The 26,235-nt window shown below is 46.6% G+C and overlaps 1 protein-coding gene across 5 annotated transcripts in view; it reads left to right on the top strand.

Annotated features, from left to right (window-relative positions):
* EDC3 (enhancer of mRNA decapping 3) overlaps positions 1-26,023 on the top strand; it is a 65,608-nt gene extending 39,585 nt beyond the window's left edge. For all 5 annotated transcript variants that reach the window (XM_054667046.2, XM_016927192.3, XM_054667047.1 and 2 more), the window contains 4 exons: positions 576-911; positions 15,982-16,135; positions 20,964-21,181; positions 23,644-26,023. In XM_054667046.2, coding sequence (XP_054523021.1) covers positions 576-911; positions 15,982-16,135; positions 20,964-21,181; positions 23,644-23,978 — 1,043 coding nt within the window. In that variant the 3' untranslated portion in view covers positions 23,979-26,023. The remainder of the gene's footprint in view (positions 1-575; positions 912-15,981; positions 16,136-20,963; positions 21,182-23,643) is intronic.
* Positions 26,024-26,235: the final 212 nt, after the last annotated feature.

Raw genomic sequence — 26,235 nt, 5'->3', positions numbered from 1 at the left:
CTAGAATTTCTCTGCCTCCTGCCTCTGTCATTATGTCAAAACCACCATGCTATATTCTTACTCTTCCTCTTGTTTGCTAATAGTAAGTTGTCAGAAAAACTTTTGTCATTACCAGTTTCCTTATGAAGGGGATAACTGGTTAAGATTTCCAGGAGTACTGCTTATTTCATATTCATTAACAAGTTACTTGGGTAATATTTGTTGTTGTGTGTGTGTGTGTGTGTGTGTGTGTGTGTTTTGAGACAGATTCTTGCTCTGTTGCCCAGGCTGGGGTGCAGTGTCGTGATCATCGCTCACTGCAGCCTTGAACTCCTAGGCGCAAGCGATCCTCCTGCCTCAGCCTCCCAATGTGGGATTATAGGCGTGAGCCACTGTGCCCAGATTGGGTGATGTTTGAAACCTATTATTGCACATGAGATTTGTTGTTTGTGCTACTTAATATGATTTTGCAATAGTTACCTTTACCATTTTCACATTGGTTCCTGTAACACTCTCCACAAAAGACTAATGTATTTTCCACGTTCACTGAGCGCTTTCTGTGGATACACTGACTTTAGTCCCTATTTTTTCTCCAGGGTCATCTAGTAGCAGGCACCCAAATCAGGCAACTCCAAAGAAAAGTGGTTTAAAGAATGGCCAGATGAAGAATAAAGATGACGAGTGCTTCGGGGATGATATTGAGGAGATCCCAGACACAGATTTTGATTTTGAAGGGAACCTGGCTCTTTTTGATAAGGCAGCTGTGTTTGAGGAGATTGATACCTATGAAAGGAGAAGTGGTACCCGTTCCCGGGGCATCCCAAATGAAAGGCCTACTCGGTACCGCCATGATGAGAACATCTTGGAGTCCGAGCCCATTGTCTATCGACGGATCATAGTGCCCCACAACGTGAGCAAGGAGTTCTGCACGGGTGAGTTGCACCAGGTCCCACATCCTGCTGGTTGCTGTTGCCTTTCTATTATGCTTGAAACAGAAAGACCCGGCTTCTGAGTCAGAATCTGACACTAGGAATTAATTTAAGTGGCTTGGTGGCTGGCCCAGTATTATTGTCTCTTGGGGATTGCAGCCAATAACAGCATTCTGCCATGGTGGAGGGGTAATTTCTGTAGATGTCTGTGTATATCCTGTATCTGACAGGATATGGCCTGCCACTTATTTAGTATGCTGTGAGTAACAACTAAAGGCAAAGGGCCTGCTATGTAGATTCAAATATTCAGATCTATTTTCACTTTGGCTTCTCTATTACTGCCCATACATTTCACCAGATTTCAACTCTATTTTACTAATTGTTGTTGCAAAAAAACAGTTGAAGATGGATGATTGGAATCATTGGCTAAAAATAGAGTTTTAATAAATTACATTTCTTTACTATGCTATTCTTATCTCCTGTTAGCCCAGGACATTGAAAGTTGGCTAATTTCATGTAACAGTGTAGTGCCTTATGTAGGTCATTGTAGATGATAATCTAGTTCTATTACCTCAGTGATTATTGTTTCTTTTTTTAGCATTAGAACCTTTTCTTCAAACCTATGGCATATAAAACAGATTAAAGCAGCTGTGAGAGAGGTAATTCATCACATCCCTGTCCCATCCCTTCCCCCCAAACCACATTACTAACTGGGCTTCTTGGAATATGGTTTGAAAACCATTGTTATTGAATGATCCTAAGAGCTAAAGGGGAAGTCATAATCATTTTAGTAAGTAGAGAAGGAACTGAGTATAATATTTTTATTTTGGTTTGAAGTTTGGAATATAAGGAATATAAATCTTGAATGCTGGTAGCTGCTATAAGGAGAACTGTGGACGCAGCTAATTGCATTTGGAGGAAAGTCAGACATGGCTTTTTTTAATAGATAATAGTAGGACTCTGTTGTATTTGGTTTCGCTGAGTATAGTAGCTTGCATGTGCTTTCCATGTGGAAAAAAAACATAGGCCAACTGTCAGGCTAAGAAAGACTGCTAAAAAAAAAAACAAGCTGCTGAACTGTGTCAGTCTTTTGCTGGCAGATTCCGGTAGGCATGCCTGTTTACTAAGGTGGTTTCCTTAAGTGGCAGTGACAGTGACAGTGTAACTTGCCAAAGTCCTTTGATTTTTAACACCTGTGTAAAGGCAAACAGCCTAGCTCAGAATCGGGTTTAATTTAAATTGCTAGGTTTTAAGCCTTTCAAAGGCAGTTATCATCTGTTAAGTCTGGTACTCCTCCAGATCAGCCAACTATCCACCTCTGACTGCTTCCTTTTTTACTGCCCTCTTTGTAAAAGAAGCTGCTCCTGCTGCTAGCTCTCTATATCTGTAGTCCAAGTGCTGCTGCTGAGGCTGTTGGTTTATGCAGCATGTGATTTCCCTGGAACTATTTACACTGCAGGATTTTTTTTTTTTTTTTTTTTTTGAGACGAAGTCTCACTCTGTTGCCCAAGCTGGAGTGCAATGGCGCAATCTCTGCTCACTGCCAACCTCCACCTCCTGGGTTCAAGCGATTCTCCTGTCTCAGCCTCCTGAGTAGCTGGGACTACAGGTACACACCACCATGCCCGGCTAATTTTTTTGTATTTTTAGTAGAGACGGGGTTTCACTATGTTGGCCAGGCTGGTCTTGAACTCCTGACCTCGTGATCCACCCGCTTTGGCCTCCCAAAGCGCTGGGATTACAGGTGTGAGCCACCGCACCCAGCCCTACACTGCAGGATTTTTTTAACTTGGGAAGATTATGATCTGCCCTGGAGTCAAGTGGCTAAGAGTGAGAATAACAGTGAGAATCAGGGAGGATTCTCAGAACTAACAGAGCATGAGAAAATATTTACTAACATGGACAAAAGCAGAGGTAGAAGTTTTTTTCTGCTACACACTCTGGCTCCCCAACTTGATCTTCACACTTCTTTTGTTTTTAATGACTGAAGTGAAAAGTTCTGTCATATAAAACTATTTTCCTATCAATAAACATACCACAAACCACATGTGCTGGTCCTTAGCCAGAAACTTGGGTGTGGCGTCTTGTGGTATGTAGTGACCAGTTGCACTCCACTGGTTCATGACAATGAGGGGGAAAGAAGCCCAGCAGCTTCATGCCATCTGGTTTTTCTCTTTGTTCTTAACAGTGACAAGGAGTGGAAAGGAAGCTCTTTTGCCAAGCAGCGTCTGTGCTGGAAATAGAGCAAGCAGGCAGTTATCTTACTGAGCAACTTCTTCTACAGGGGGGTTTTCTCTGTGTTCCAGTTCCAAGGCACAATCCTCAAGCAGGTTTTCACTGAGGGGCAGTCAGCGCAGAGCTGGGGACACTTTCTCCATTGGATCTGCTATCCAAATGTTTGGATCAAAAAAGGCAAACTAGAATATATAGGGAAACAGTCTAAAACCATAAAATGTTAGTGTTAGGTTAGTTGATCACCTAGTATGACTTTTTCATTTTACAGATGAGGACATGAGGCCCAGAGAGGTAAAGGTTTTTTTTTTTTTTTTTGGAGACAGAGTCTTGTTCTGTCATCCAGGCTGGAGTGCAGTGGCGTGATCTCAGCTCAGTGCACCGCAACCTCTACCTCCCAGGTTCAAGCGATTCTCCTGCCTCAGCCTCCTGAGTAGCTGGGATTACAGGCACCTGCCACCATGCCTGGCTAATTTTTGTATTTTCAGTAGAGACGAGGTTTCACTGTGTTGGCCAGGCTGGTCTCAAACTCCTGGCCTCAAGTGATCTGCCTGTCTTGGCCTCCCAAAGTGCTGGGATTACAGGCGTCAGCCACCACGCCCAGCTGGTAAAGGGTTTTCCATTGGCCAGGTGCAGTGACTCATGCCTGTAATCCCAGCACTTTGGGAGGCCAAGATGGGAGGATTGCTTGAACTCAGGAGTTCAAGACCAGCCTGGGCAACAAAGTGAGACCCTGTCTCTACAAAAAATAGAAAACATTAGCTGGGCATGGTGGCACGTGCCTGTAGTCCCAGCTACTCAGGAGGCTGAAGTAGGAGCATCTGAGCCCATGAGGTTGCGGCTGCAATGAGCCAAAGTCATGCCACTGTACTCCAGCCTGGGTGACAGAGTCAGACCCTGTCTCAAAAAAAACCACAAAAACCTTACCCATCCCATCTCCTTTTCTCTTCTAAATGTGAATAAAAATGAGGAAAAGGCCAGGCGCAGTGGCTCATGCCTGTAATCCCAGCACTTTGGGGGGCTGAGGTGGGCGGATCACGAGGTCAGGAGATGGAGACCATCCTGGCTAACACGGTGAAACCCCGTCTCTACTAAAAATACAAAAAAATGAGCCGGGCATGGTGGTGGGCGCCTGTAGTCCCAGCTACTTGGGAGGCTGAGGCGGGAGAATGGCGTGAACCTGGGAGGCGGAGCTTGCAGTGAGCGGAGATCGCGGCACTGCACTCCAGCCTGGGCGACAGAGCGAGACTGTCTCAAAAAAAAAAAAAGGAAACATATAAGAAGAGAAGGGCAGTTTAATGGCAAATAGACTACAGATGATCCCCCAACTTACAATGGTTAGACTTATCATTTTTTGATTCTAGGATGATGTGAAAGCAATACTTAGTCAGTAGAAACTGTAGTTGAAATTATTAATTTAGATCTTTTCCTGAGCTAGCGATATGCAGGTATGATATTCTCTAATGCTGGGCAGCAGCAGGAGTCAAAGCAGTCAGCCATGCAGTCATGAGAGTAAACAACCAGTATTCTAGTGTACTGTTTTGCCAGATGATTTTGCCCAACTGTAGGCTACTGTAAGTGTTCTGAGCAGGTTTAAGGTAGGCTAGGCTGAACTATGATGTTTGTTTGGTAGGTTAGGTGTATTAAATGCATTTTCAACTTAGATATTTTCAATTTATGATGGGTTTATTGGGATAACACTCATTGTAAGTTGAGGGACATCTCTGTAGTCTTTTCTTTAGTACTGCAGTCTCTCAGGAATGGACCAGCAGTTTACAGAAGTAACTTGGAGAGCTCCTGCAGTCTTGCCTTGTGGCATTCATGTCCTAGAATACCAAGTACTTTTGTACTAATCCCCATGGTAGCAAAAGAACAACATATTTATTACCCATTTGGTGATGGCTTGGGATTTAGGATTCTGACAGCTTGCTGCTGGTGCCCTATATATTGACTTCATGCTAAGTGGTGTCAACCAACAGTACATAAGCTATTATTCACTAATTGCTCATACTCCTCTTGGCAATACTCTTTGCCAGCTGTGTGTGTTGTGATGGGGAACAGTGTTGTTTTAGGTCTATTGATTGGGAAAACACATTCAGGAAGCAACTAAATTTAGCTCTTTGTTTAACCCCAATTTTTTCTCTCTGGAAATTCCTTTCAGGTTCTTTGGCAGGGCTTCTGTCTCCCGCAGTCACGAATCATCAGACATTTCTCTAGCTTGGGCCTGCCCTGCTAAATAATGGTGTCCAGTGATCACACTCTGGATTGGCCAGGGTCTTTCTGGATCCAGACTTGTAATTTGAAATTCTTTGAAGACTGATTCTACGTGCATGTGTTAAGTTTAAATATAAAACACTAGATGTGTGTGAGCACTCTGTGTTCAGTGGTGAGAACTCCCCAAAGAATACTGCTTAGTAAAGTGTTAAGGCTTCAGAGAAGAATCTTTATTCAACACTCATAAGATTCTTTTTTTAATTTTTTTAAAAATTTTATTATTATTTTTTGAGACAAGTCTTACTCTGGCACCCAGGCTGGAGTGCAGTGGTGCAGTATCAGCTCACTGCAACCTCCACCTACTGAGTTCAGGTGATTCTCCTGCCTTAGCCTCCCATGTAGCTGGGATTACAGGCGCACACCACCACACCCGGCAAATTTTTGTATTTTTAGTAGAGATGGGGTTTCACCATATTGGCCAGGCTGGTCTCGAATTCCTGATCTCAGGTGATCTGCCCACCTTGTCCTTCCAAAGTGCTGGGATTACAGGCATGAGCCACCGTGCCTGGCCTAACACTCATGGTATTCTAAAGGAAATACTTTAAGACAGTTTGGGTCAGTCAAAACACTGTGTTTATTATGTTTATTATGTGTAACTGACTCTAAGATAGTCCTTGCCTTTAAGTTATGAAAATGTAATAGGAGATGGAAAGATTCCATATATGCCCAGAGTCCAGTGAAAGTGTGGACATTAAGTGCACTAGGTGTTGAGAGGCAGGAGAGGTCCTGTAGGCTGCATCAAGGAAGGCTTCATGATGGAAGCCTTGAAACATGGGCAGGATTTCACCAGGCAGAGAGAAAGAGGAAGATATTCATGGGTAGGCTAGGCAGGTGCAGGTGAATAGTATGAGTAAAGGGCTGTGTGGGAGACTGGTCATTAGCTGGCTTGGCCAGGGCAGAGAGTTTGTGCTGGGGAGTAGAAGGAACTAAATACAGCTTTGGACCAGAGCATAGAGGGCCTTGTGTGCCAGTGCTATCCTTGTCCTGTAGTCATAGGGAACAACTGAAGGCTTTTGGATAGGAAAATGACATGATCCAAATCTCTTTTAGGAAGACTGGTCTTGTGGTAGGATTCCAGGTGGAACGAGAGGGGAGAGAAGAGACCAGAGCAGGACCAGTCATGCTCATGATGTAATTTACATACTAGGGATTTGGACCATTGAATGGAAAGGAAACAAAGATATGAGGGAAGCAACAGAGGGCAATTTGATAGGCTATGATGATTGAAAATAGGGTTGAGTGAACAGGAGGATTTGGAGGTATTGAACCTGTGAGGCAGGAAGAATGGCAGCAAGTCAAGTTATTATTAGATTGCACGAATTTATAGTGGGCCAAGCCTACATGGTTTTGTGACCCCCCCTTTTTTTTTTCCCTCCTGCAGTGCTTTGTGCCTGAGCCCAGAGAAAGCAAAGGCAAGAGTTGCTACAATGAGGGATAGGGAGATGTGGGAGTTATTGGTTATTAAGAGCTTTAATGAGGAGTTAAAAGTTATATAGCCAAAGAGAGGCTACTAAGCTGGTTTCCTTATCTATAAAGTGGGCTAATACTGTGGATTAAATGAGATTATGTGGAAAAGTAGCTAGCACAATACCCAATCTGTAATTATTATTCAGTAAATATTTGACTTCAAATGTGAATTTGCAAAGGCCACCTCAGTAAGATTATTTCAAAGCATCAGCATTTATAGAATACCTACTATGTGCCAGAGACTGTTTTAAATACTCTGGGTAAGTCATAGTTCATCACCTTAGGGGCCTCTGAGTATAACCGAACCAAATATGTAAATATACTAATAACAGAAGTGTAGTTGGCTGCAGTGGCTCACACCTGTAATCCCAACACTTTGGGAGGCTGAGGCAGGAGGCTGGCTCGCTTGAGCCTGGCCTAAGCAACATGATGAGACCCCATCTCTACAAAAAAATAAAAATAAAAAATTAGCCAGGGTGCTAACACGGTGAAACCCCGTCTCTACTAAAAATACAAAAAAAAAATTAGCCGGGCGTGGTGGTGGGTGCCTGTAGTCCCAGCTACTCGGGAGGCTGAGGCAGGAGAATGGCGTGAACCTGGGAGGCGGAGCTTGCAGTGAGCTGAGATCGTGCCACTGCACTCCAGCCTGGGCAACAGAGTGAGACTCTGTCTCAAAAAAAAAAAAAAAAAAAAAATAGCCAGGGTGTGATGGGTCCCAGCTACTCGGGAGGCACAGGTTGGGGGATTGCTTGAGGCCAGGAATTCAAGACCAGCCTGGGCAACATAGCAAGATCCTATCTCAACGTTTAAAAAAAATGACTAGAATTCCTCCTTCCCTCTGTTGTAATAAATTCTCTATTCATGAGCCTTTCCTTTTGGGTAGACTTCTTTAACCTCCACCATTTGTTTTCTGCTGTGCAGCCCTCTTCTGTCCTCAAGTATGTAAAAGCCCAGATGGGAGGCAGTAGGGTGCTCTTGGTGCAGGCATCTCTGCAGCTTTGCCTGAAGGATGATCCACTTCCACACTGTGTGCTGAGATTTAGGGAACAGCAAGTGTGTGAGGATGACCCGAACTAGAGTTCCTATTTATTTTCTTAAAAAGGATCCAGTTAAGCTTGAGTGAGGTGCTCTGGTCTGAGCTCCAGCACCTTTTACCAATACTCATTTCTTTTGGAAAAGGCAGTTCTGGTTTCTGCTAGGAAGGGAGGCAGCTGGTGAAGCCACAAATGATTTGTTCCTGCGGCTTTGTGACTCTACTCTTCTCACGCTGGCCAGCTAAGTCTTTGAGCCTTGGTGGGGATGTATCTAGCTCTTAGGACAAGTTTGGCTTTCAGAAAATTCCAGGCTGGCAGTTGTCTCTTTTACAGCTGGCATTCCATTCCTGCCTCTGAGCCGTAGCTGCCTTCCTCTGCTTCTTGTCACCAAGAGTCCCTCTAGAAGTAATCTAAGGCTTTCAAGACCAGCAGTGTTTTTATCTCCTCAAAAATAGGTAGTCAAGAAATCTGTTTTGATTTTTTTGCATGTGTGTTCAAAAGGAATTCAGGAAGAAATAAATCTTGGAGTTTAGAAGTGCCACTGAAGAATTTTACCTGGAGGTAGTGAGGTCTCCTTTGGCAGCTGTTGTACTCTTGCAGAGAATTCTTCCCATTGAGAGAATCAAGTGTCTACCACCATGGAGCTGGTCAGCATCTCATTGCCTTCTCACCCATAGACCCAACCCATGCAGGGTCCTGCCTTGTCTCCCCATAACCCCCTCCCCAACTTCATTCCCCAACTGTATGTGTATGGATTAGATCAGGTGCCACAAGGATGTCATTCTGGGAGACATCAGGAAATAAATTCTGGGTGGTGTTCTGGACAGAACACCTGCACTGGATAAACCTGTGCTCCTCTACGAAGTGTCACAACTTTTCACTGAACACAGCTAATGAGCCTAGTTTCTAAATTTGTGTCTCCAGCAGGCAGACTTCCCTGCCAGTGACTTGGTTGAGTTGGGGAACCTCAGGCTCTAGCAGATCCTTCAGTGCCAGGTGTGGAAGAATGTATCAGTCCCTTTCTTTACCTTGGAGTCCTTCAGAGTTCCTGGGCCTGGATAATCGGGTGGATGGTTGTCATAGGCCTGAAGGGCTTCGTTATGATCATTGGTGATCTCATGAGGTTTTAGAGCAGTACTGTTAAGATAGGTGTCTTGGCTGGACTCCTACCCCAGTAATGAACCATTGTGCTTCTTACATGTTTTCCAAGAGTTTAAGCTCAAACCAAGGGCTAGAGGATCTGGAGCCTAGTGCATTAAAGCCTGACACCTGAGTTTTTATGTAACTGCCCATTGGTCATTCCAGAAATGCACTGGTCCCTGCTAATGTGACTGCTTTGCTAATATGTGCCCTCTTGCCATTCCAGAGCCACAAGTGCCTAGACAGAGTGAGAAAGGAGTTTGATTTCTATGTATATACCATTCTCTTGAAATTCAGCAATCAGGCTGAGGCAGATGGATCACTTGAGGTCAGGAGTTTGAGACCAGCCTGACCAACATGTTGAAACCCTGTCTCTACTAAAAATATAAAAATTAGCTATCCGTGGTGGCACATGCCTGTAGTTCCAGCTACTTAGGAGGCTGAGGCAGGAGAATCACTTGAACCCAGGAGGTGGAGTTTGCAGTAAGCCGAGATCGCACCACTGCACTCCAGCCTGGGCGACAGAACGAGACTCCTTTCTTAAAAAAAAAAAAAAAAAAAGGTCTGGAAAGGACTAGGGAGGTCATTTTTTCTAATTTAATATGCAGACACTGTGTTCTGTAGCAGCCTTGGCAACAGATTTTTCTTTATCCTCAGTAGTATTCATTCTGGCCCCAGAGTCTCTCCTTCCTTCAAAATCTCACTTGAAATTTTCATGACCTTTTAGTTCCTTATGCTATCCTATAGGTTCCCTATGTCCCTTGAAATCAATTCTCCTTGGTCTTTCTGTTCTTACTTTCTACCCCTGTCAACTTTATCCTGCATAAAACAGCTCAGCTTTTAAAACCTTCTGACCTTGGCCCTGCCCACTGCTCTACACTGAGCCTTCATACCAGCCTCTGGGCTTCAGGCAGGGACATTTTCATCTGCACATGTCACATGCATTCTGGCCTCTGAGAAGTTCATGGTTCTCCACTCCTACCTGGAGTCCCTCTTCTATTCATTGTGACTACAGTCCTGCCTGTCTTTCAAGGCATAGTTCAAATTGAGACCTGACATCTCCTACCTGTAGCTCCTGATTTGAAATTGATACTTTGCACTCGTGCTCAGGATAACACAGTTTAAGGCTGTTGTGTTATTTTCTGAAGTTTGCACCTATGTATTTTTTTGTTTCTAGTTAGATTATAAGACTGGGGGGCCGGACGCAGTGGCTCACGCCCGTAATCCCAACACTTTGGGAGGTCGAGGCGGGTGGATCACCTGGGATCAGGAGTTCAAGCCCAGCCTGGCCAATATGGTGAAATCCTGTCTCTACTAATAATACAAAAATTAGCTGGGCGTGGTGGTACACGTCTGTAATTCCAGCTACTGGGGAGGCTGAGGCAGGAGAATCACTTGAACCCGGGAGGCGGAGGTTGCAGTGAGCCGAGATCATACCATTGCACTCCAGCCTGGATAACAAGAGTGAAACTCTGAACTCTGTCTCAAAAAAAAAAACAACAAAACAACAACAACAACAAAAAGACTGGGAACAGTCTCTGTATTTCTACTCGTTTTATTTTCTCTATCTCCCCGGCTGTTCCCCACTTCACCACTGACTTGCTTGATGTACTGTTACTCTATAAACATTTTTAAATCATATTTGGAAGCACTTAACTTTGTTTCCCTTTTTCCTTCCCAACTCTTTTTTGAGACAGGTCTCTATCGCCCAGGCTAGATAGAGTGCAGTGGCACAATCTCAACTCACTGCAGCCTCTGCCTCCTGGGCTCCCCTGACCTCAGCCTCCCTAGTAGCTGGTACCACAGATATGCGCTGCCACCCACAGCTAATTTTTTTTTTTTTTTTTTTTTGTATTTTTAGTAGAGATAGGGTTTTACCATGTTGCCCAGGATGGTCTCGAACTCCTGAGCTCAAGTGATCTGCCCACCCTTGGCTTCCCAAAGTGCTGGGATTACTCTTTGGCCGGGCATGAGCCACCTGCCTGGCACCCCCCCCCCCAAATTTTTTTATTGAAAAAAATTTCAAACTTACAGAAAAATTGCTAGAATAGTATAATGAACAACCATATACCCTTCATTTAGATTCACCAGTTAACATTGTGACATATTTGTTTTATGTAAAATACATACGAGCACACACACATATTTCTGAACCATTTGAGATTTAGTTGTACTCATCATTAGATTTCATCCCTAAATACTTCCACAGCACATAAATTCAGTGTGATATATATTGCTCTACACAACCACACTACAAGATTGCTCTCAGCAAAATTTAAATTATTACAAAAATACTATCTAATATGCTCCGTATGCAAAACTTCCCAATTATCCCAGTAATATCCTTTATAGCTATATTTTTAATCATCCATTGCACATTACATTCAGCTGTCATATCTCTTCTGTTTCCTTTAAACTAGAACAGTTCCTACAACTTTTGTTGTCCTTTGTGATACTGATATTAGTGAAGAATCTAGGCCAATTGATTTGCCGAATGTCTTAGTTTTGATGTATTGTTTGTTTCCTTTTGATCTGATTCATGTTAAACATGTTTTCTAGGATTTTGTTAGGGCTGTGTCTTTCTCAAGGCGTCACATCAGGGAGTACGTCACATCAGGGAGTACATTGTATCCCCTTGTCCCATCACTGGGGCTGTTTGACCACTTGGTAAGGTGTTGACCACCAGATTTCTTCCTCATAAAGATAATTTTTCCCTTCATAATTAGTAGGTTTTTGTTGAGCAGTTCTTTGCCTCTTAAAGTTCAAAGCTTGTTCCAGTGGAGCTTTAGTATGAAGGAATGAGGTCCACTGTGGACATGGGGCTGGTCTAGTTGTAAGTGGGGAAGGGAAGAGGTGGGGAGTCAGATTTATTTTTTTATATATATATGTACACTTTAAGTTCTGAGATACATGTGCAGAATGTGCAGGTTTGTTACATAGGTATACACACGTGCCATGGTGGTTTGCTGCACCCAACAACCCGTCATCTACATTAGGTATTTCTCCTAATGCTATCCCTCCCCCACACCCTGACAGGCCCCGGTGTGTGATGTTCCCCTCCCTGTGTCCATGTGTTCTCATTGTTCAGCTACCACTTAAGAGTGGAGTCAGATGTATTGAATGCAATGAAGGGAAGTAAGCAGCGTGCTGACACCTGACAGATGAGGAGCCCGCTGTGTAGGGGTAGCGTTGGAAGAGAGAATAGAGCCCCAGAAGAGAGAATAAAGTGTTGGGATGGAGAAAGCATGTGAAGCGAACTGTCTCTTGAGGCCAGAAGGAACTTGGAGAATTTAGGAACCAGAAGGTGGCCAAGGGGTCTGGGGTACATGTTGGGTATCAGGTAAAGGTAGTGAGGTAGACAGGCCAGATCACAGCAGGTCTTGTGGGTCATAATAAAGAGTATCGTGAATGTGTAGTTAGGTTTCTTATAACAAATCCTTCCTTCAGAGAACACTTGACACTAAATTGCATTACTACCAGTTTGTGGTAGCTTTAGTGTAGATCTCCAGGGACTCTGTACATTGCTGGTCAGGGGGTATAAATTTACCAGTGGATTTATATCCCTAAAGGAACCAGTGTGACATCAGCACTCAGTTTTGTTAGCTGCCACAGAAGAGAATCAGAAGTCATAGTCCTGGAGAAATCCCATGCCTGTAAATGAGCTGTGCTCCTTATTGATAAGACTTGGGACACATGCAGCGTTTCCAATTAAAGGGCCAATCAGTGAGAGGATTGAGTTAGATCTGAGATAACACTTTGTTGTGTGATCTTTGTTACACAACAGAAAGACTGGGCAGGTCTGAAGGAGAGAGGAATCTTGGACATGGTACTACTGAAGGGTGTCTGTGTCGGGGGGAGTGGGGACGCATATATGTGTCCATAAGGGAGGGAAAGGCCTGAAATGCTGTGTGCTGGAATGAGCAGTGCCAAAGTGATGACCTGACAAGGGGCAGACTGCAGCCGGCACGGGCACTGCTGGACCACTGCGTCCCATGGTCCGAAGAGACAGCCTCAGCCTCATGCAGTGGAAATCAGGTGTGCAAGGAGGAGTTTTCTTTCCTGGCCTGTACTGAGTGTACTTGTTGTCTTCCTTGATACCCTAAGGTCAATCAGATCCTAAGAAGTTCTCTGCTTGTCACGATCTGGTTATAATTATCTCTCCCTTTCTTGTTTCACCAGCAGCTGTAAAATACATATTAATGCTCAAAGAAACCCTACCAACTGATTTTACTGCCTTGATTCCCGAACAATAAAGATCTACCTTCCAACTCAAACATAATTAGACTTGGCCCATGTTCAGGCTTTGGCAGTGGCAGTGTTGTTGTTTGCAATTTACACGCTATGTTCTTGGTTCCTTTCCTTTGGAATTTATTTTATTCCCTTGGTCTGTTTCTGATAAGCCAGTCCAACTTGTTGGACTTACGTGTATAAATGTTTAAAAGGAACATTTTGTGGTGTTTGTACGTTCCTTTCAGAGGAACAGTCAGAGTAGAGTTTTAGACCCCATAACTGCCAGACTCTGAGCAGAAAGACTCTTGGCTTTGTCTTTCTCCAGGCTGCAAAAATATGCTGATTCACCAACAGTGCCCCTTCCCCCAACAAAGATCAGTGAGGAGATGGTAAGAGACTCACAGCTTCCAGCAGCAGCATCTAGCCAGCCAGTGGGGGGTGATGTCTCCTCTCCTGTACCATTAAGTTTTGTACTGTTAAGGACTGTGAGGGCACAGCTAGCAGAAAATGCTTCTGCCTGCTCCCAGAGAGCCCTCAGAATGAGGGGGCAGGGGAGGGGCTGCCTGCCTGTACACGTAGCACAAGAGCCAGACCTAGAAAGAATGCTTGATTTGTGGAGTAGCAGGCCCAAGACTCACTGCCCTGACCCATTTCAAATCTAACAGACAGAGTTCTGATAAATAGGTGAAGAAATGCATAGACGAGTGAAAGCTCTGCCTTGCGTGACTCTGCAGGTAAAGAGGGTGTTTGAAGTAGTCAGATACATGACTTGTCTGACAGGTTTGAGTTGTTCGTGGCTTAGGACTTTTGAAAATTGTTCAGCCTAATTAGTTCTGATAATATGTGCGTGTCTGAAGCAGGCCATAAAAATGGCTGTTTTAATCAGCTGTTGACATGCAAGGTCAGTCTGCAGCCTCCAGCACTGGCACCTGAGATACCAATGACTGACATTTCAGAAAGAGGTGGGAGGAGAGACTCAGTGCTCCTAATGGCACTGTTTGTTGCCTCTCCCCAGCCCAGGAATAGGACTTGGGCAGGTAGAGGGGCTCAGTTAGCCAACAGGATAGTGTTAGTGTTTATTTGATACGTTAGACCTTTTTTATCATCATCATTACATGACATTGTTATTCTGCCTTCCCTGAGAGGATACAGACCTGGGTCCTATAGTTTCAGTCTTTGTGCTTGGTTTCCTGTTGTTAAAACATGAAGCTATAGCCTCATTCTCTGTGGTTTTAAGAATATGCAGGTAGGACTGGACCTGATAGATAACCTCAAGAGATTTCTCCCGACAGGACCAGTGAAGAAAACAGATTTTTCTAGACAAGGCTCTGGAACAATGGAAGGAGATAAATGTACTGAAAAATTTTATTAACTTTTATTCCCTAACTCTTCTACCTTAGAGTTAGGCCAGACCAGAAATGGCACTAGGTTTGCATCATTTATATGTCTGAGGACCTGATAAGAACTCAACTCTGTTGATAAGTGTAGCTGGAACAAGTTGACAAGGCGAAGGCTGAAGAAGTAAAAGATTAATTTCCTTACCTCAGGCAGTTGACAGTCCAGTATAATTGAGGACACAGGATCTAAAAAGGTACCTGATCTAGCTGGACAAAGCGAGGACGTCCCACAGTGGCTTGCTGATTGGAATCTGCGTTGGTTGGTCCACTGGCTGGTGAAGTCCACTGGCCGGGGCTCTTTGGGAAAGGGTCTGCTGGTTAGCCCAGTGGCTTTGGCATTTGTAAGATGGCATTGGCTTCTTGGAGGGAGCAATACGTTGGTTGTCAAGGTAAGAGCTGTCCATTGCAGATCCAAATTTTTTGGGTTTGCTGTTTCTTTCCTGGTATGTTGACACTGGTGCATATAATAATACTATAGACTTCTTCACATACACCAGCTGCTGTAGATGTTGGCTTTGAGCCTTGAAAAACCAAGTATTTTCCACAGTGTACTTTCAGTGACTAATTCTCCCCAACTTTTATAAAAGTTACCCTTTTTTAAAGCCAGCCATAGCTTACTTAACTTGTACTCCTTCCCTGTTTTGTGAGTACTGGGTTACACCCAACTCAGATGGGGAGAAAATGATAAATTATTTGAGAAAACAACTTTGCTAGCTAAGTTTCTTAATCAAAAAGGAAGGGGTAAATAGAAGAGAGAAGGAAGAGGAAGAGGGAAGCAGATGGAACAAGTCCTCCTGCCCTACAGTTGAGGAGAACAGCAGGGACCAGAGGGCCATTAGGGTTAGCTAGTGTCTGTGTCTGTTCCACTTCTCAGGAAGGACAAGGGGCCTGCTTGTGAGGAAACCCCGCTGCCCAAGATGGCATTTCCCCCACTTTGGGAAAATCATGTTCTCTTCTCATGTGCCTGATAGGTTGCTGTTACAGGCTGTGTGCTGGTCTCGATAGCACTAAATATATCCTGGTAGATTTGGCCTTTGTGGTCTAAAGCTAAACTGCTAAGGGAGCTTAAGTTTGTCCCCACTCTGTGGTGACCTGGAACAAGGTGTTACTTGGTTCACCAGTCACTACTTGAGCTCTGCAGAGCTGCAGAGCGTGCCTTAGTCCCGGAAGATGAAGAGGATGGGCCAGGGGTGGTCCATGGTAAAATGTTGGCATTTGCAGAATCTTGGATAGAGTATACCTGGTTTGGACTTGGTTTCTGTAGTCACTTTCCCTTTCTCTTCTCCTTTTGAACTGCAGACTCTGGCCTGGTTGTCCCAAGTATTTCCTATGAGCTGCATAAAAAGCTGTTGTCCGTGGCTGAGAAGCATGGGCTGACCCTTGAGCGGAGACTGGAGATGACAGGTGTGTGTGCCAGTCAGATGGCACTGACCCTCCTCGGAGGACCTAACAGGTAAATGTCTGTAAACTGGCAGGGACTCAATGTGGAGTAAGGATGCTCTGCCTGGCCACCACCACAGTGCCTCCCATACACACATATGAGTTCATTAGGCAGTTTCTGCTCATCTGATGGGAGTGTCTCTCTGAAGTCACTTTCCTGGATGCTGTGAGGCTTCTTTGCCCCTCCTCAGACCCATCTCCTAGATGTCCTCATTATTCTTCTGGCAAGCTGCCTTTTGACTCTCTCCTGATAGCAGCCATCTGGCCTGAGACTCCTGCTAACTATCAGAAGCCTTCCTTCTAGGAACCTTCGGAGACCTGGCCTTTGGCACTCATCATTTACTTTACGTGGCTGGGATGCAAATCAGTCTCCATACCTGAGAGCTTCCAGAACCACACTGACAACTGAGTAGGGGAGCTGGAGTTTGGCACCTTCCCACCTGCCCCTTATGCTCATATATCAAGGGCAGTGCCTTATTTTATTTGTAGACAGACTGATACCAGGTGCCAGACCTTCTGCTAGACACCGGGGACACGAAGAATAAAATACTTTGCCTTTCCTCTAGTAGCCCAGTGAGGTCTCTAGAAAGTATAGTGCTGTGGTAGAGGAAACAAAACTCTCCAGTAAGCCATATTATTGCCCCAGGCTGGAGAAACCAGTCACCCTTCTGGAGCAGTGGCATCCAAGCTGAGCCCTGACGAACAAGTGGTGATTAACAGGGGCAAGCGAGAAAGAAGAAGGCATTCTTTTTTTTTTTTTGAGACAGGTTCTCACTCTGTCACCCAGGCTGGAGCACAGTGGCACAATCTCAGCTCACTGCAACTTCCACCTCCTGAGCTTGAGCGATTCTCCCACCTCAGCCTCATGAAGTAGCTGAGACTGCAGGCATGTGCCACCATGCACAGCTAATTTTTTGTGTTTCTGGTAGAGACAGGGTTTCGCCATGTTGTCCAGGCTGGTCCCAAACTCTTGGCCTCAGGTAATCTGCGTGCCTCTGCCTCCCAAAGTGCTGGGATTACAGGTGTGAGCCATTGCACCTGGCCAAGAAGAAGGTATTCTAAGTACAGGGAGTAGCATGTGCCAAGGGCAGAGAGAATCGAGAGACCATGGCACATGGTTGTTGGCAATCCGTAAGTCACTGTGTGGCTGGAAAGTAGGGCCTCAGTACAGCTGAATGGTAGGGAGCTGCTGAAGACATTTCAGTAGAGCTATGACATGGTTAGTCTTGTGTTTTAAAAAGATGATTTTTAGCTACAATGAGGACAGTAGATTCAATGGAGGCAAGACTGAAGGCAGTGAGATCAGGTAGAAAACTGCAAAACTTAGAAAACTGAGCCAGGGCCCAAGTGATGGTGGCCCAACTAGGGAAGCAGGGATCAGAAAAGTGGACAAACCAGGTTTGGTGAGGCATGCCTATAATCCCAGTTACTCCAGAGGCTGCAGTGGGAGGATTGCTTGAGCCCAGGAGTTCGAGGCCAGCCTGGGCAACGTAGTGAGACTTTGTCTGTCTCTCTTTTTTTTTTTTTTGTCTCTTAGAAAGAGAAGTGGACAGATGGGTGTTGTTGTTGTTGTTGTTGTTGTTGTTTTTAAGGTAAATTCAGCAGGGCAAGGTAATTGAATGGATTTTAGAGGTAATGGAAAGTATAATGTCAGAAATCAGTGAACTTCAAGTTTTCTAGCCTGGACATCTGGTTGGATGGTGGTAACATTCACTGTGATAGGAAACATGGGAAGAAGAGCAGGTTTGGGAGAGACGGTGGGTTTTGTTTTGGATGTGTTGAGTTTGGAATACCTGTGAGATATCCAAATAGTCTCTTAGCTATAAGGATCTGAAACTTAGGCCAGGCGCAGTGACTCACACCTGTAATCCCTATACTTCGGGAGGCCAAGGCGGGCAGATCACTTGAGGTCAGGAGTTCAAAACCAGCCTGGCCAACATGGCGAAACCCTGTCTCTACTAAAAATATAAAAATTAGCCAGGCGTGGTGGCAGGTGCCTGTAGTCCCAGCTACTCAGGAGGCTGAGGCAAGAGAACTGCTTGAACCTGGGAGGAGGAGGTTGCAGTGAGCTGAGATCACGCCACTGCACTCCAGCCTGGGCAACAAGAGCAAGACTCCATCTCAAAAAAAAAAAAAAAAAAGATCTGAAGTTCAGAAAAGGGTCTTAGCTGATGCTAGAGATTTAGGAGTTGTCAGCTTGTAGATGGTGTAAGAGTAGATGAGATCATATAAGGAGAAGGTGTGAAAAGAAAGGGCCTAGGGTGGGATTCTGGGGAACGTCGGCATGTAAGGCACAGTTAGAAGGATGAAGAAGAAGGCAGGAGAGGTAAGAAACCAAGAGGGTAGCATGTAAGAACCAAGGAAATAGTCTTTGAAGAAAAAAGGAACGGCCGGCAATGGTACTGCTGAGAGATCAATCAAAATTAGAGTTGACAAGTGCCTGTTGGATTTTTCGGTAAAGAGGAGGATGTGGGCAACCTTGTGGGAGAGTGGTGTCTGGAGTGGGGAGGCCACTTCCAAAGAGCAGGGCAGATCTGGGTTCACTGGGGCAAGGAAAGCCTCCTTTCCCTGAGCAGCACTCACAGATCCAAAGCCTCACATGATAGGATGTTGCTTCCCACAGGGCCCCTTCCCTATTTGCAAAATGGAACCTGGTCCTTGGCTTGTGCTTCCAGCCATGGTGTTTGGGAGTGCTTGCCAGAAAACTGATATTGCAGATAAATCCTGTAGCTCCTCACTCCAGCCTATTTTCATTCTCTGGGCCTGATAATGTGTTTGGATGGAAGGCATCTCCTGATTGTGAAGTGATCTTAATTCAAGCAGGCTTACTCCAAGCCAGATGTAAGATTTCCACCTCCCTCATCCTATTTGACTTGGGGGTTGGAGTGTTAGTTTTTCCTTGTTCTTTGATTTAGGCCTGCTTCCTAGCTGTTAGATCTTTGGGCTCTCCTGTGCCAGGGAAGAGCCAGGGAAATGCCTACAGGAGGGGGTAGTGTGAGGTGCCCTCTGAAAGAGCATCAGGCCCGTGTGTCTGGTGTCTCCTGCACCTCCTCCCAGAGCCGCTGTTGGGGGCACTTTGAGACCATTAAGTGGCTTCCCAGAAACATTAGTTTTGGGGCAGGAGCTGAATGTCCTTACCAAATCACACTCCTCTCTAGCCAGCTTCTTGGGGCTGGCTGTCCTTGTGCCAGTCTTTTCTCTTAGTGTCTGAACTATCCAAAGGTCCATCTCCTGTCCTTTGTAGCAGTTGCTGATGTTGAGAAATCAGACCTGTGGTTAGTAATCTTGAAGTTTAATGTATGTCAGGTGCCATGCAGTGTTCCACAGTGCTTTCACAACATAATTTAATGTGATCCTCATAACTTCACCTCAAAGCTAAATAATAGCCCTGTGTTTTTGGATAAGCACACTGTGGCTCAGAGAGCTGAGGGACTTGCCCACATGATACTGCTGGTACACAGTCCAGCCAGGCCTCTAATCCACATAGGTCCATTTCCAGTGCCCATATACTCTACACCTTGCCGCTGGGTGTGTGAATGCCATGCTCTGCTTCTTTTGATTGGGGGCGGGAGAGGTTCTCCCTGAGAGGAAGAACCCTTTTAGAGAACAAAGTGAGTCAGATTCCACAACTCTGCAGCATCCTCTGAAGGGAGCAATTCTCATCATATTTCCTCTAAATGCAGAAATGGGAAGGCGAATGGTTTGGTGTCTGGAATATAGAGTAGATTGTTAAATCCTCCAAAATGTGTTTGGGAATGGGGGCAGTTATGAAGCTCCTCTTAGCTCGACAACATCTTGTCATCTTCCTCCCTTTGGGAAACCGGTAAGTGACTATCATTGCTCTGCCACTAGGCAGGGACCTATGGCCTTGCCGTCCATCTCCTCCCTACCTTGCTGCCCCGTGAGCCAACTGTGCTGCCTATGAGTTGGGCACAGCTCTGGGGCTAATCCTCTTTATCTCCTTATTTGTGGCTTCTCTGAGTCTAGAGGAGTCTCAGCTTTGAATAGCAGAAAACTGGAAGTGACTGCTTCATCCAAGGCAGCTGCTAGCCTAGGAGGCGAGGTAACCCTTGGCCTGCTGCCTCCGCCATGGTCAGCACTGACTGAGTACCTTACCTTCTTTGTGTGAGGCTCTGCTAAGTGCTGGGCATCCGATAATCTGCACAGCATCCTATGAAATAGATACTGTTAATGCCTGCAGCATTGCTTTCATTAACTTCAGTAAGCTACTAAGCTCAGTAAAGAGAACCATTGGCAACTGACTGAGGAGAATGGAGAGCTATGGTACTTGCTGTGAGCTTATTAGGAGTTGAGGAGAGGTAAAGGCATGAGCCAGAGTAATCCCAGCAGAGGTAAGCCTTGAGCTGGATCTCCAAGAAAAGGCGGTTCAGAGTTTGGAAAGTGAAAGGCTTTCTGGGCAGGGGATGTAGTTTGAGCATAAGCAGGAAAGAGCCTTACAAGCGCAGGAGAGGATGAGACCAGCCCTGCTGGAGTGAAGCAGACACGTTGGGGAAGAAGAGCAGAGAAGGCTGCAGAGGAACTACTAAGTGTTCATGGGTCAGCAAAGCGGTGTTCTGGCAACAGTGTTGTGTGGAGCAAGATCTGGGTGAACCACTTAGTGGGAGGACCCAGCAATGATGTGAGGTTGGGGTTTGGGACAACAGGAGTGCCACCCTATAGACCTGGCCTGCAGTGGATTTTGTCCCCCTCTGGAGCCTGGGACTTGGTGAGCAGTGGGTAAGAGATCTGAGACCAATAGGTGCTACAGGCAATTGTCTGGTATAGGGTGCAAGGGATTGGCAAGTATGTAGCTGATACTGCTTCTTCACCTTCTTTTCCAGGTTGAATCCCAAAAATGTTCACCAGAGGCCTACAGTGGCTCTACTGTGTGGACCTCATGTGAAGGGGGCTCAGGGTATCAGCTGTGGAAGGCACCTAGCCAACCATGATGTCCAGGTCATCCTTTTCCTGCCCAATTTTGTCAAGATGTTGGAATCTATCACCAACGAGCTGTCGCTCTTCAGCAAGACCCAAGGCCAACAAGTGTCTAGCCTCAAAGGTGAGCACTTAGGCAAGGCTGGGCTGAAGGCCTCCTCCCTCCTTAGCAGTTTGATGGTCTCGTCATGCCACCCAGTGGCGACAGGTGGAAAGGCACTACGTGTGTAAGGATGGTGCTTCGCCTCTAAGGAGTCTTAGAACAGTAATATACTACTTCCCATCCCCTTATGCTTCTCCCTCTCCGACTACTCACATGAAGAGCTGGGGACCCATTGGTCCATTCCACAAATATTCGTTGAACAGGCACTCTTCCTGATGCTAGGGATATGGCAACAGATTTTTTAAAATCCATTCTTCTGTGGAGCTTATATTCTGGTTAGGAGGAACAAAAAGATATGTAACATACTTGTGTAGTTGTAGTAAGTGATGTGGATAAAAACAAAGCAGGGAAAGGAGGCATGTTGGAGGACTGGGTGGAGAGTAGGAGACTTGGACATTTCAGGGTCAGGTCATGATGGGCCTTGGGGATGACCACAAGGATTTGGGCTTTTACTCTGGTGAGATGGGCAGTCATTGAAGGAATAAGTAGAGAAATGATATAATCAAATTTAGGTTCCAGATGATCATTCTGGGTGCTATTTGAGAGTAGACTACACAGAGGAGTACAGAGAAGTGTCAAGATGCTGTTGTGATCATGGGAGAGAGAGATTATGGTGGCTAAGACAAGAGTGGTAGTGCCAGAGGTGGTGAAGGTAGTTAGTTTCTAAATCAGTTTTGGAGATAGAATCCACAGACTGGATGTATGGGGGGTGGGAGAAAGAGAAGAGTTGGCAATGGCTCCAAAGTTTTTGGCCTCAGTAACTGAGGTGCGATCACTGAGATGGGAAAACTTGATAGAGAAGGTTTGGGGAGGAACAGCAGAAGCTCAGCTTGAGACACCTATTGGATATGCAGGTGGAAATGTTGATAGGGAACGAGTTATATGAATCTGAAGTGAAAGGATTCAGCCTAGGGTTACAAGCCATAGGGAATATTTAAGCCATGAGGAGCCTGGATATGCTGTCACATAGGAAGAGAGTAGATACAGAAGTTGGAAAACTGAGCTCTTTATTTAGAAGTCAGGGAGTAAAGAGCCTAACCAAAGAGATGGGACAGGAATGGTCAGTGAGGGAGGAAGAAAACCAGGAGAGTATGGCAGCTGAAAGCCAAGTGAAGAAAGGAGCATGTGGTCAGTGTGTCAGCAAGCCCCGTTCTAGGTTGAGGTCAAAGGAAGACAGAATCGACCACTGGATTTAGCATCTCTGTGGAGGCTCCTGGTGAGCTTGATGAGTGGTCTTAAGTGGAGTGGTAGGGACAGAGTCTGACTGGAATGGGTTTAAATGAGAACAGCAGGGAGAAGAATTGGAGAGAGCAAATATGGCCCAGAGAAGGGACTTCACCAGAGGTCAGATAGTGAGTCAAGGGCAAAGCCTGGACCAGAAACTTCACCTGCTAAGTCTTGGGCCAGGCTCCTGTGGGCACACAGAAGATAGGATGCCACTCTCACTCTTGAGAGCCTCATCACCCACAGGGACTCCCCACGGTGGCACATTCTAAGCAGGGAAGTTGTGGGTCTCTAGCTGAGAAATGCTAATACTCTAGGCTGAGAGCTGGGAAGGGGGCCTGGTGTGGGTTCCCCTTGTAATTTTTAACATGATGCCCCCTTCCAGGCAGTTCTTCCTCTTGCTGCCCAAAAGTTTTCCTATCCCAGCTGCTCCAGGACACAAGTCTCAACGACCATTAAGTTTGGTCTGATTTATGCTATTCTCAGTTTAACTTCTTAGGCCAGTACAGGATCTACATACTTGTTGAGACATCCTTTTCTAATACTGTCCCAGAAGCCTGGTTAGAGCAGAGGAGCCTGGGAGAATAGTAATAGGTTCCCTCTTAATTCTTAATTAAGGTTGGGCTGAGTGGAGGACCCATTCCTGTGAGATAATGAGTACGAGAGAGGACAGGCTTGCTAGAGTAGAATGAGTAGGCCAGCTGGAATAGAATAAGCATGCTCTCACCTGCTCACCCTTCTTGGGTCAGCAGATAGCAGTCAGCTCCTGTTTTTGCTGGATCTGAGTGGGGTTTCCCTGTGATGGCCACCTTGACAGTGGACTCTGCCTTCCCAGAGGTCATAAGGTGCCCAGGGCATTAGTTGGATATACAGAGGCGTGCCTGAGAAGGCAGAGGAGGTGAGGGCTTTGTGCCCTGAGAAGCTCTGCACACTCAGGAGGACAATGGTTCATCCTGAGAACTCCAGGAGGGCAGTGGTCTGCTGGGCTGACATGCACTTGGTCTCTAGCACTCAGCCCAGCCAGCTTGCAATTCCTAGGGCCTGTGCCCTGGCCCAGCTTTAAGAAGGCCAGCCTTTGGAGAGGCATTGGAGTGGTGTCTGGAAAACAAAGACACCCTTGGGGTGACCTGGGCCCTAGTCCCAGCCTGGGCTGCTCTCTGCTCATAGGGACTTTCAGATGGCACTCTTTCCACCTGCAGATCTGCCCACTAGCCCTGTGGACCTGGTCATCAACTGCCTGGATTGCCCTGAGAACGTCTTCCTGCGCGATCAACCCTGGTACAAGGCAGCTGTGGCCTGGGCCAACCAGAACCGGGCACCAGTACTCAGCATAGACCCTCCTGTGCATGAAGTTGAACAGGGCATTGATGCCAAATGGTCACTGGCACTGGGCCTGCCTCTGCCACTGGGGGAGCATGCAGGCCGTATCTATTTGTGCGACATTGGCATTCCCCAGCAGGTCTTCCAGGAGGTGGGCATCAACTACCACTCGCCCTTTGGCTGCAAGTTTGTTATCCCACTGCACTCTGCTTAGAGGGTTCCTGCGCAGGCAGGACTCTGCTGTCCCCTGCTGCTCCTGATAACAAACGCCTTAAGGATATGAAGCTTCATGGACCTTGTTAAAGTTTTTTCTCTTTTGGGTTTGTTTCTTCTGTGAGAGAACAGAACTTACTTAAAACTGACCTGTCACTTGCTCTTAGCCAGGGAAGTCTTTCCCACTGGGTTCCGGGCTGGGTGGCGGGCTGAGCGTGCAGCAACTCCAGGCATCTCTACCCTCAGCCCCCTGCACGGCCAGGTGGGCCTTTGTTTACAGCCGTAGGCAGCTCTCAAGACTGTTTCAGGTTTACAGCCACTGGGCCTGGGCACACACATTGAAGAGTGGGCCAGGTCCTGTCTGGGGGCCTGTACCTGCTCTATTTCAGAGCTTGTGGCTTTGTGTCTCCCCTGCTTTCCCCACGCAGACAGCCCTTCCTCTGTAGAACCAGCTGCACGGCAGCTGTCCACCAGAGGGCAGACCTGCACTCTCCATTCATGTCCAGGGCTGTGACAGACCAGGCCTTCCCCTAGCCCCACAAGTTGATTTGGGGGGTTTTGACCCTTACTCCTGAGCTGATCCAAGTTTTATGCTGATTTTTCCAAGGATCTCTCCCTCCTTTTCCCTCCATCACTCAGAGGTAGGGAAGGGGGCAGCATTAGGATGGTGTTACTGTATTGGGATTTTATGTTCTGTCGTCTTCAGCACAGGTAGTATAAGGTTATATTACTGTAGAACCACAGTGCCCATCTTGCCAGCAGTGCCCGCCCCCACCCTCAAAGCTGAGCAGGTTGAGCCTTTGCCTAGTCTGGGGCCAGACCCCTCAGATGGGGATATCCCTGGGGGAGCCTGGTGCTGAACCAGAAGAGGCTTCCTGGTGCTTCTGTCCTAGGCCACCACTCCTCCAGCCCTTTGCCCGCACATACATGCCCCACCTACTCTTTCATCCCCTCTGCCCTTCCCCTGAAACGGTCCTTTGCAGCTGTCATCCCAGAGCAGGCAGATGGGCTCCCGTGCTTGAGCTCCACCCCAGCTCTTACAACATCTGGGCTTTGAACCTTTTACATTTGTCCAGTCTAGATGAGTAGGCTTGGGGCCAGCACCCTATCTCAAAGATGGCAAAATGAGGCTAGTTCTGGATGAGCTAGCTGGTGTGGGTTCCAACCATAGGAACACACTGATGCTCAAATCCTAAGGTGCCAAGCTCTAGGCCCTGGAGGCTGGTAGAACAGGATCTATGCCTGGAACCCTGGCAGGGATTCCTGTCAAGGACTTGTGCTTAAGCCTGCTTCAGGGCTTCAGGCTGCTTCTGCTCTGTGTCTGCCCAGACTGGCTGAGCGGGTGGATGGGTGGACAGAAGGGCTCACCAAGGATTGTGGACACAGGGTAGGCCCTGGTACCATGGGTTTCAGGCTGTTATCACTTCCCTTGTAGGAACATAGCCAGAAGCAGATGAGCCAGGGTAGAGGGCTGGCCCCTCCTCTCATCTTCCCTTCAGTCTTAAATTGTCTCCAGCGATGGGAAGAGGCCAGGGACTGTAACCCTTGTGCTGTGTATTCTCTGAGCCTCTGCTCACTCTCAGGGCCAAGCAGCTCCCAAGCCGGGGCCCTCTCTTGGCCAAAATCTGAGGAGCAGTCTAGGTTACAGGCTTTTTGGTAGGCAGGTTCTGGCTGCCTGTTAATGCAGTTAGGCCCCCTGATTAGGTACAGTGAGAAACAAGCTAGAACCACCCTGGCCCAGGAGACTGCCCACTCCAGCGAGATCCAGGGATGATAGCCTTGCGGGGCCACTGGGAGTTTGTGCCCAAGCTTCTCCCTCTTCTCTCCCCAGGGGGCACTGGGACTGGTCCCTGCCCTCATCCTTAGCCTGGGCCTTCCCCAGAGGTATTAAAGAGAAGTATGATTCCTCTGTCTTCAGTTCTTTTCAGGGGCATCCTGCCCATAGTACCCAGTTCCCAAGGGGCCCCCAGTCACGTGGTGAAGCCTAGCACTCATGCAGCTCTTAGGGAACCAAAAACCAGCACTGAAATAAAGCTGAATGACTGAGTCCTGTGCCGTGTGAATTGCTCTGTAGGCTGTCAGTCATGAGGTGCTGCCTGTCCCAGCCTAGGAACCCACCCCACTCGTCTCCTGCCCTCAGCAGGCCATAGTTGTTGGGCACATACAGCCTAAAGTCCTGGCCAGTAATGGGACTGGCAGGCTGTGGAAAACCAGACCCCACCTGGCTAGCCACGGTGGGCTGATTCCCTTAGGTTCTC

This window comes from Pan troglodytes, chromosome 16 (assembly GCF_028858775.2).
Source record: "Pan troglodytes isolate AG18354 chromosome 16, NHGRI_mPanTro3-v2.0_pri, whole genome shotgun sequence".
Taxonomy (NCBI): Eukaryota; Metazoa; Chordata; class Mammalia; order Primates; family Hominidae; genus Pan; species Pan troglodytes.
This window is presented reverse-complemented; position numbering and strand designations above follow the sequence as displayed.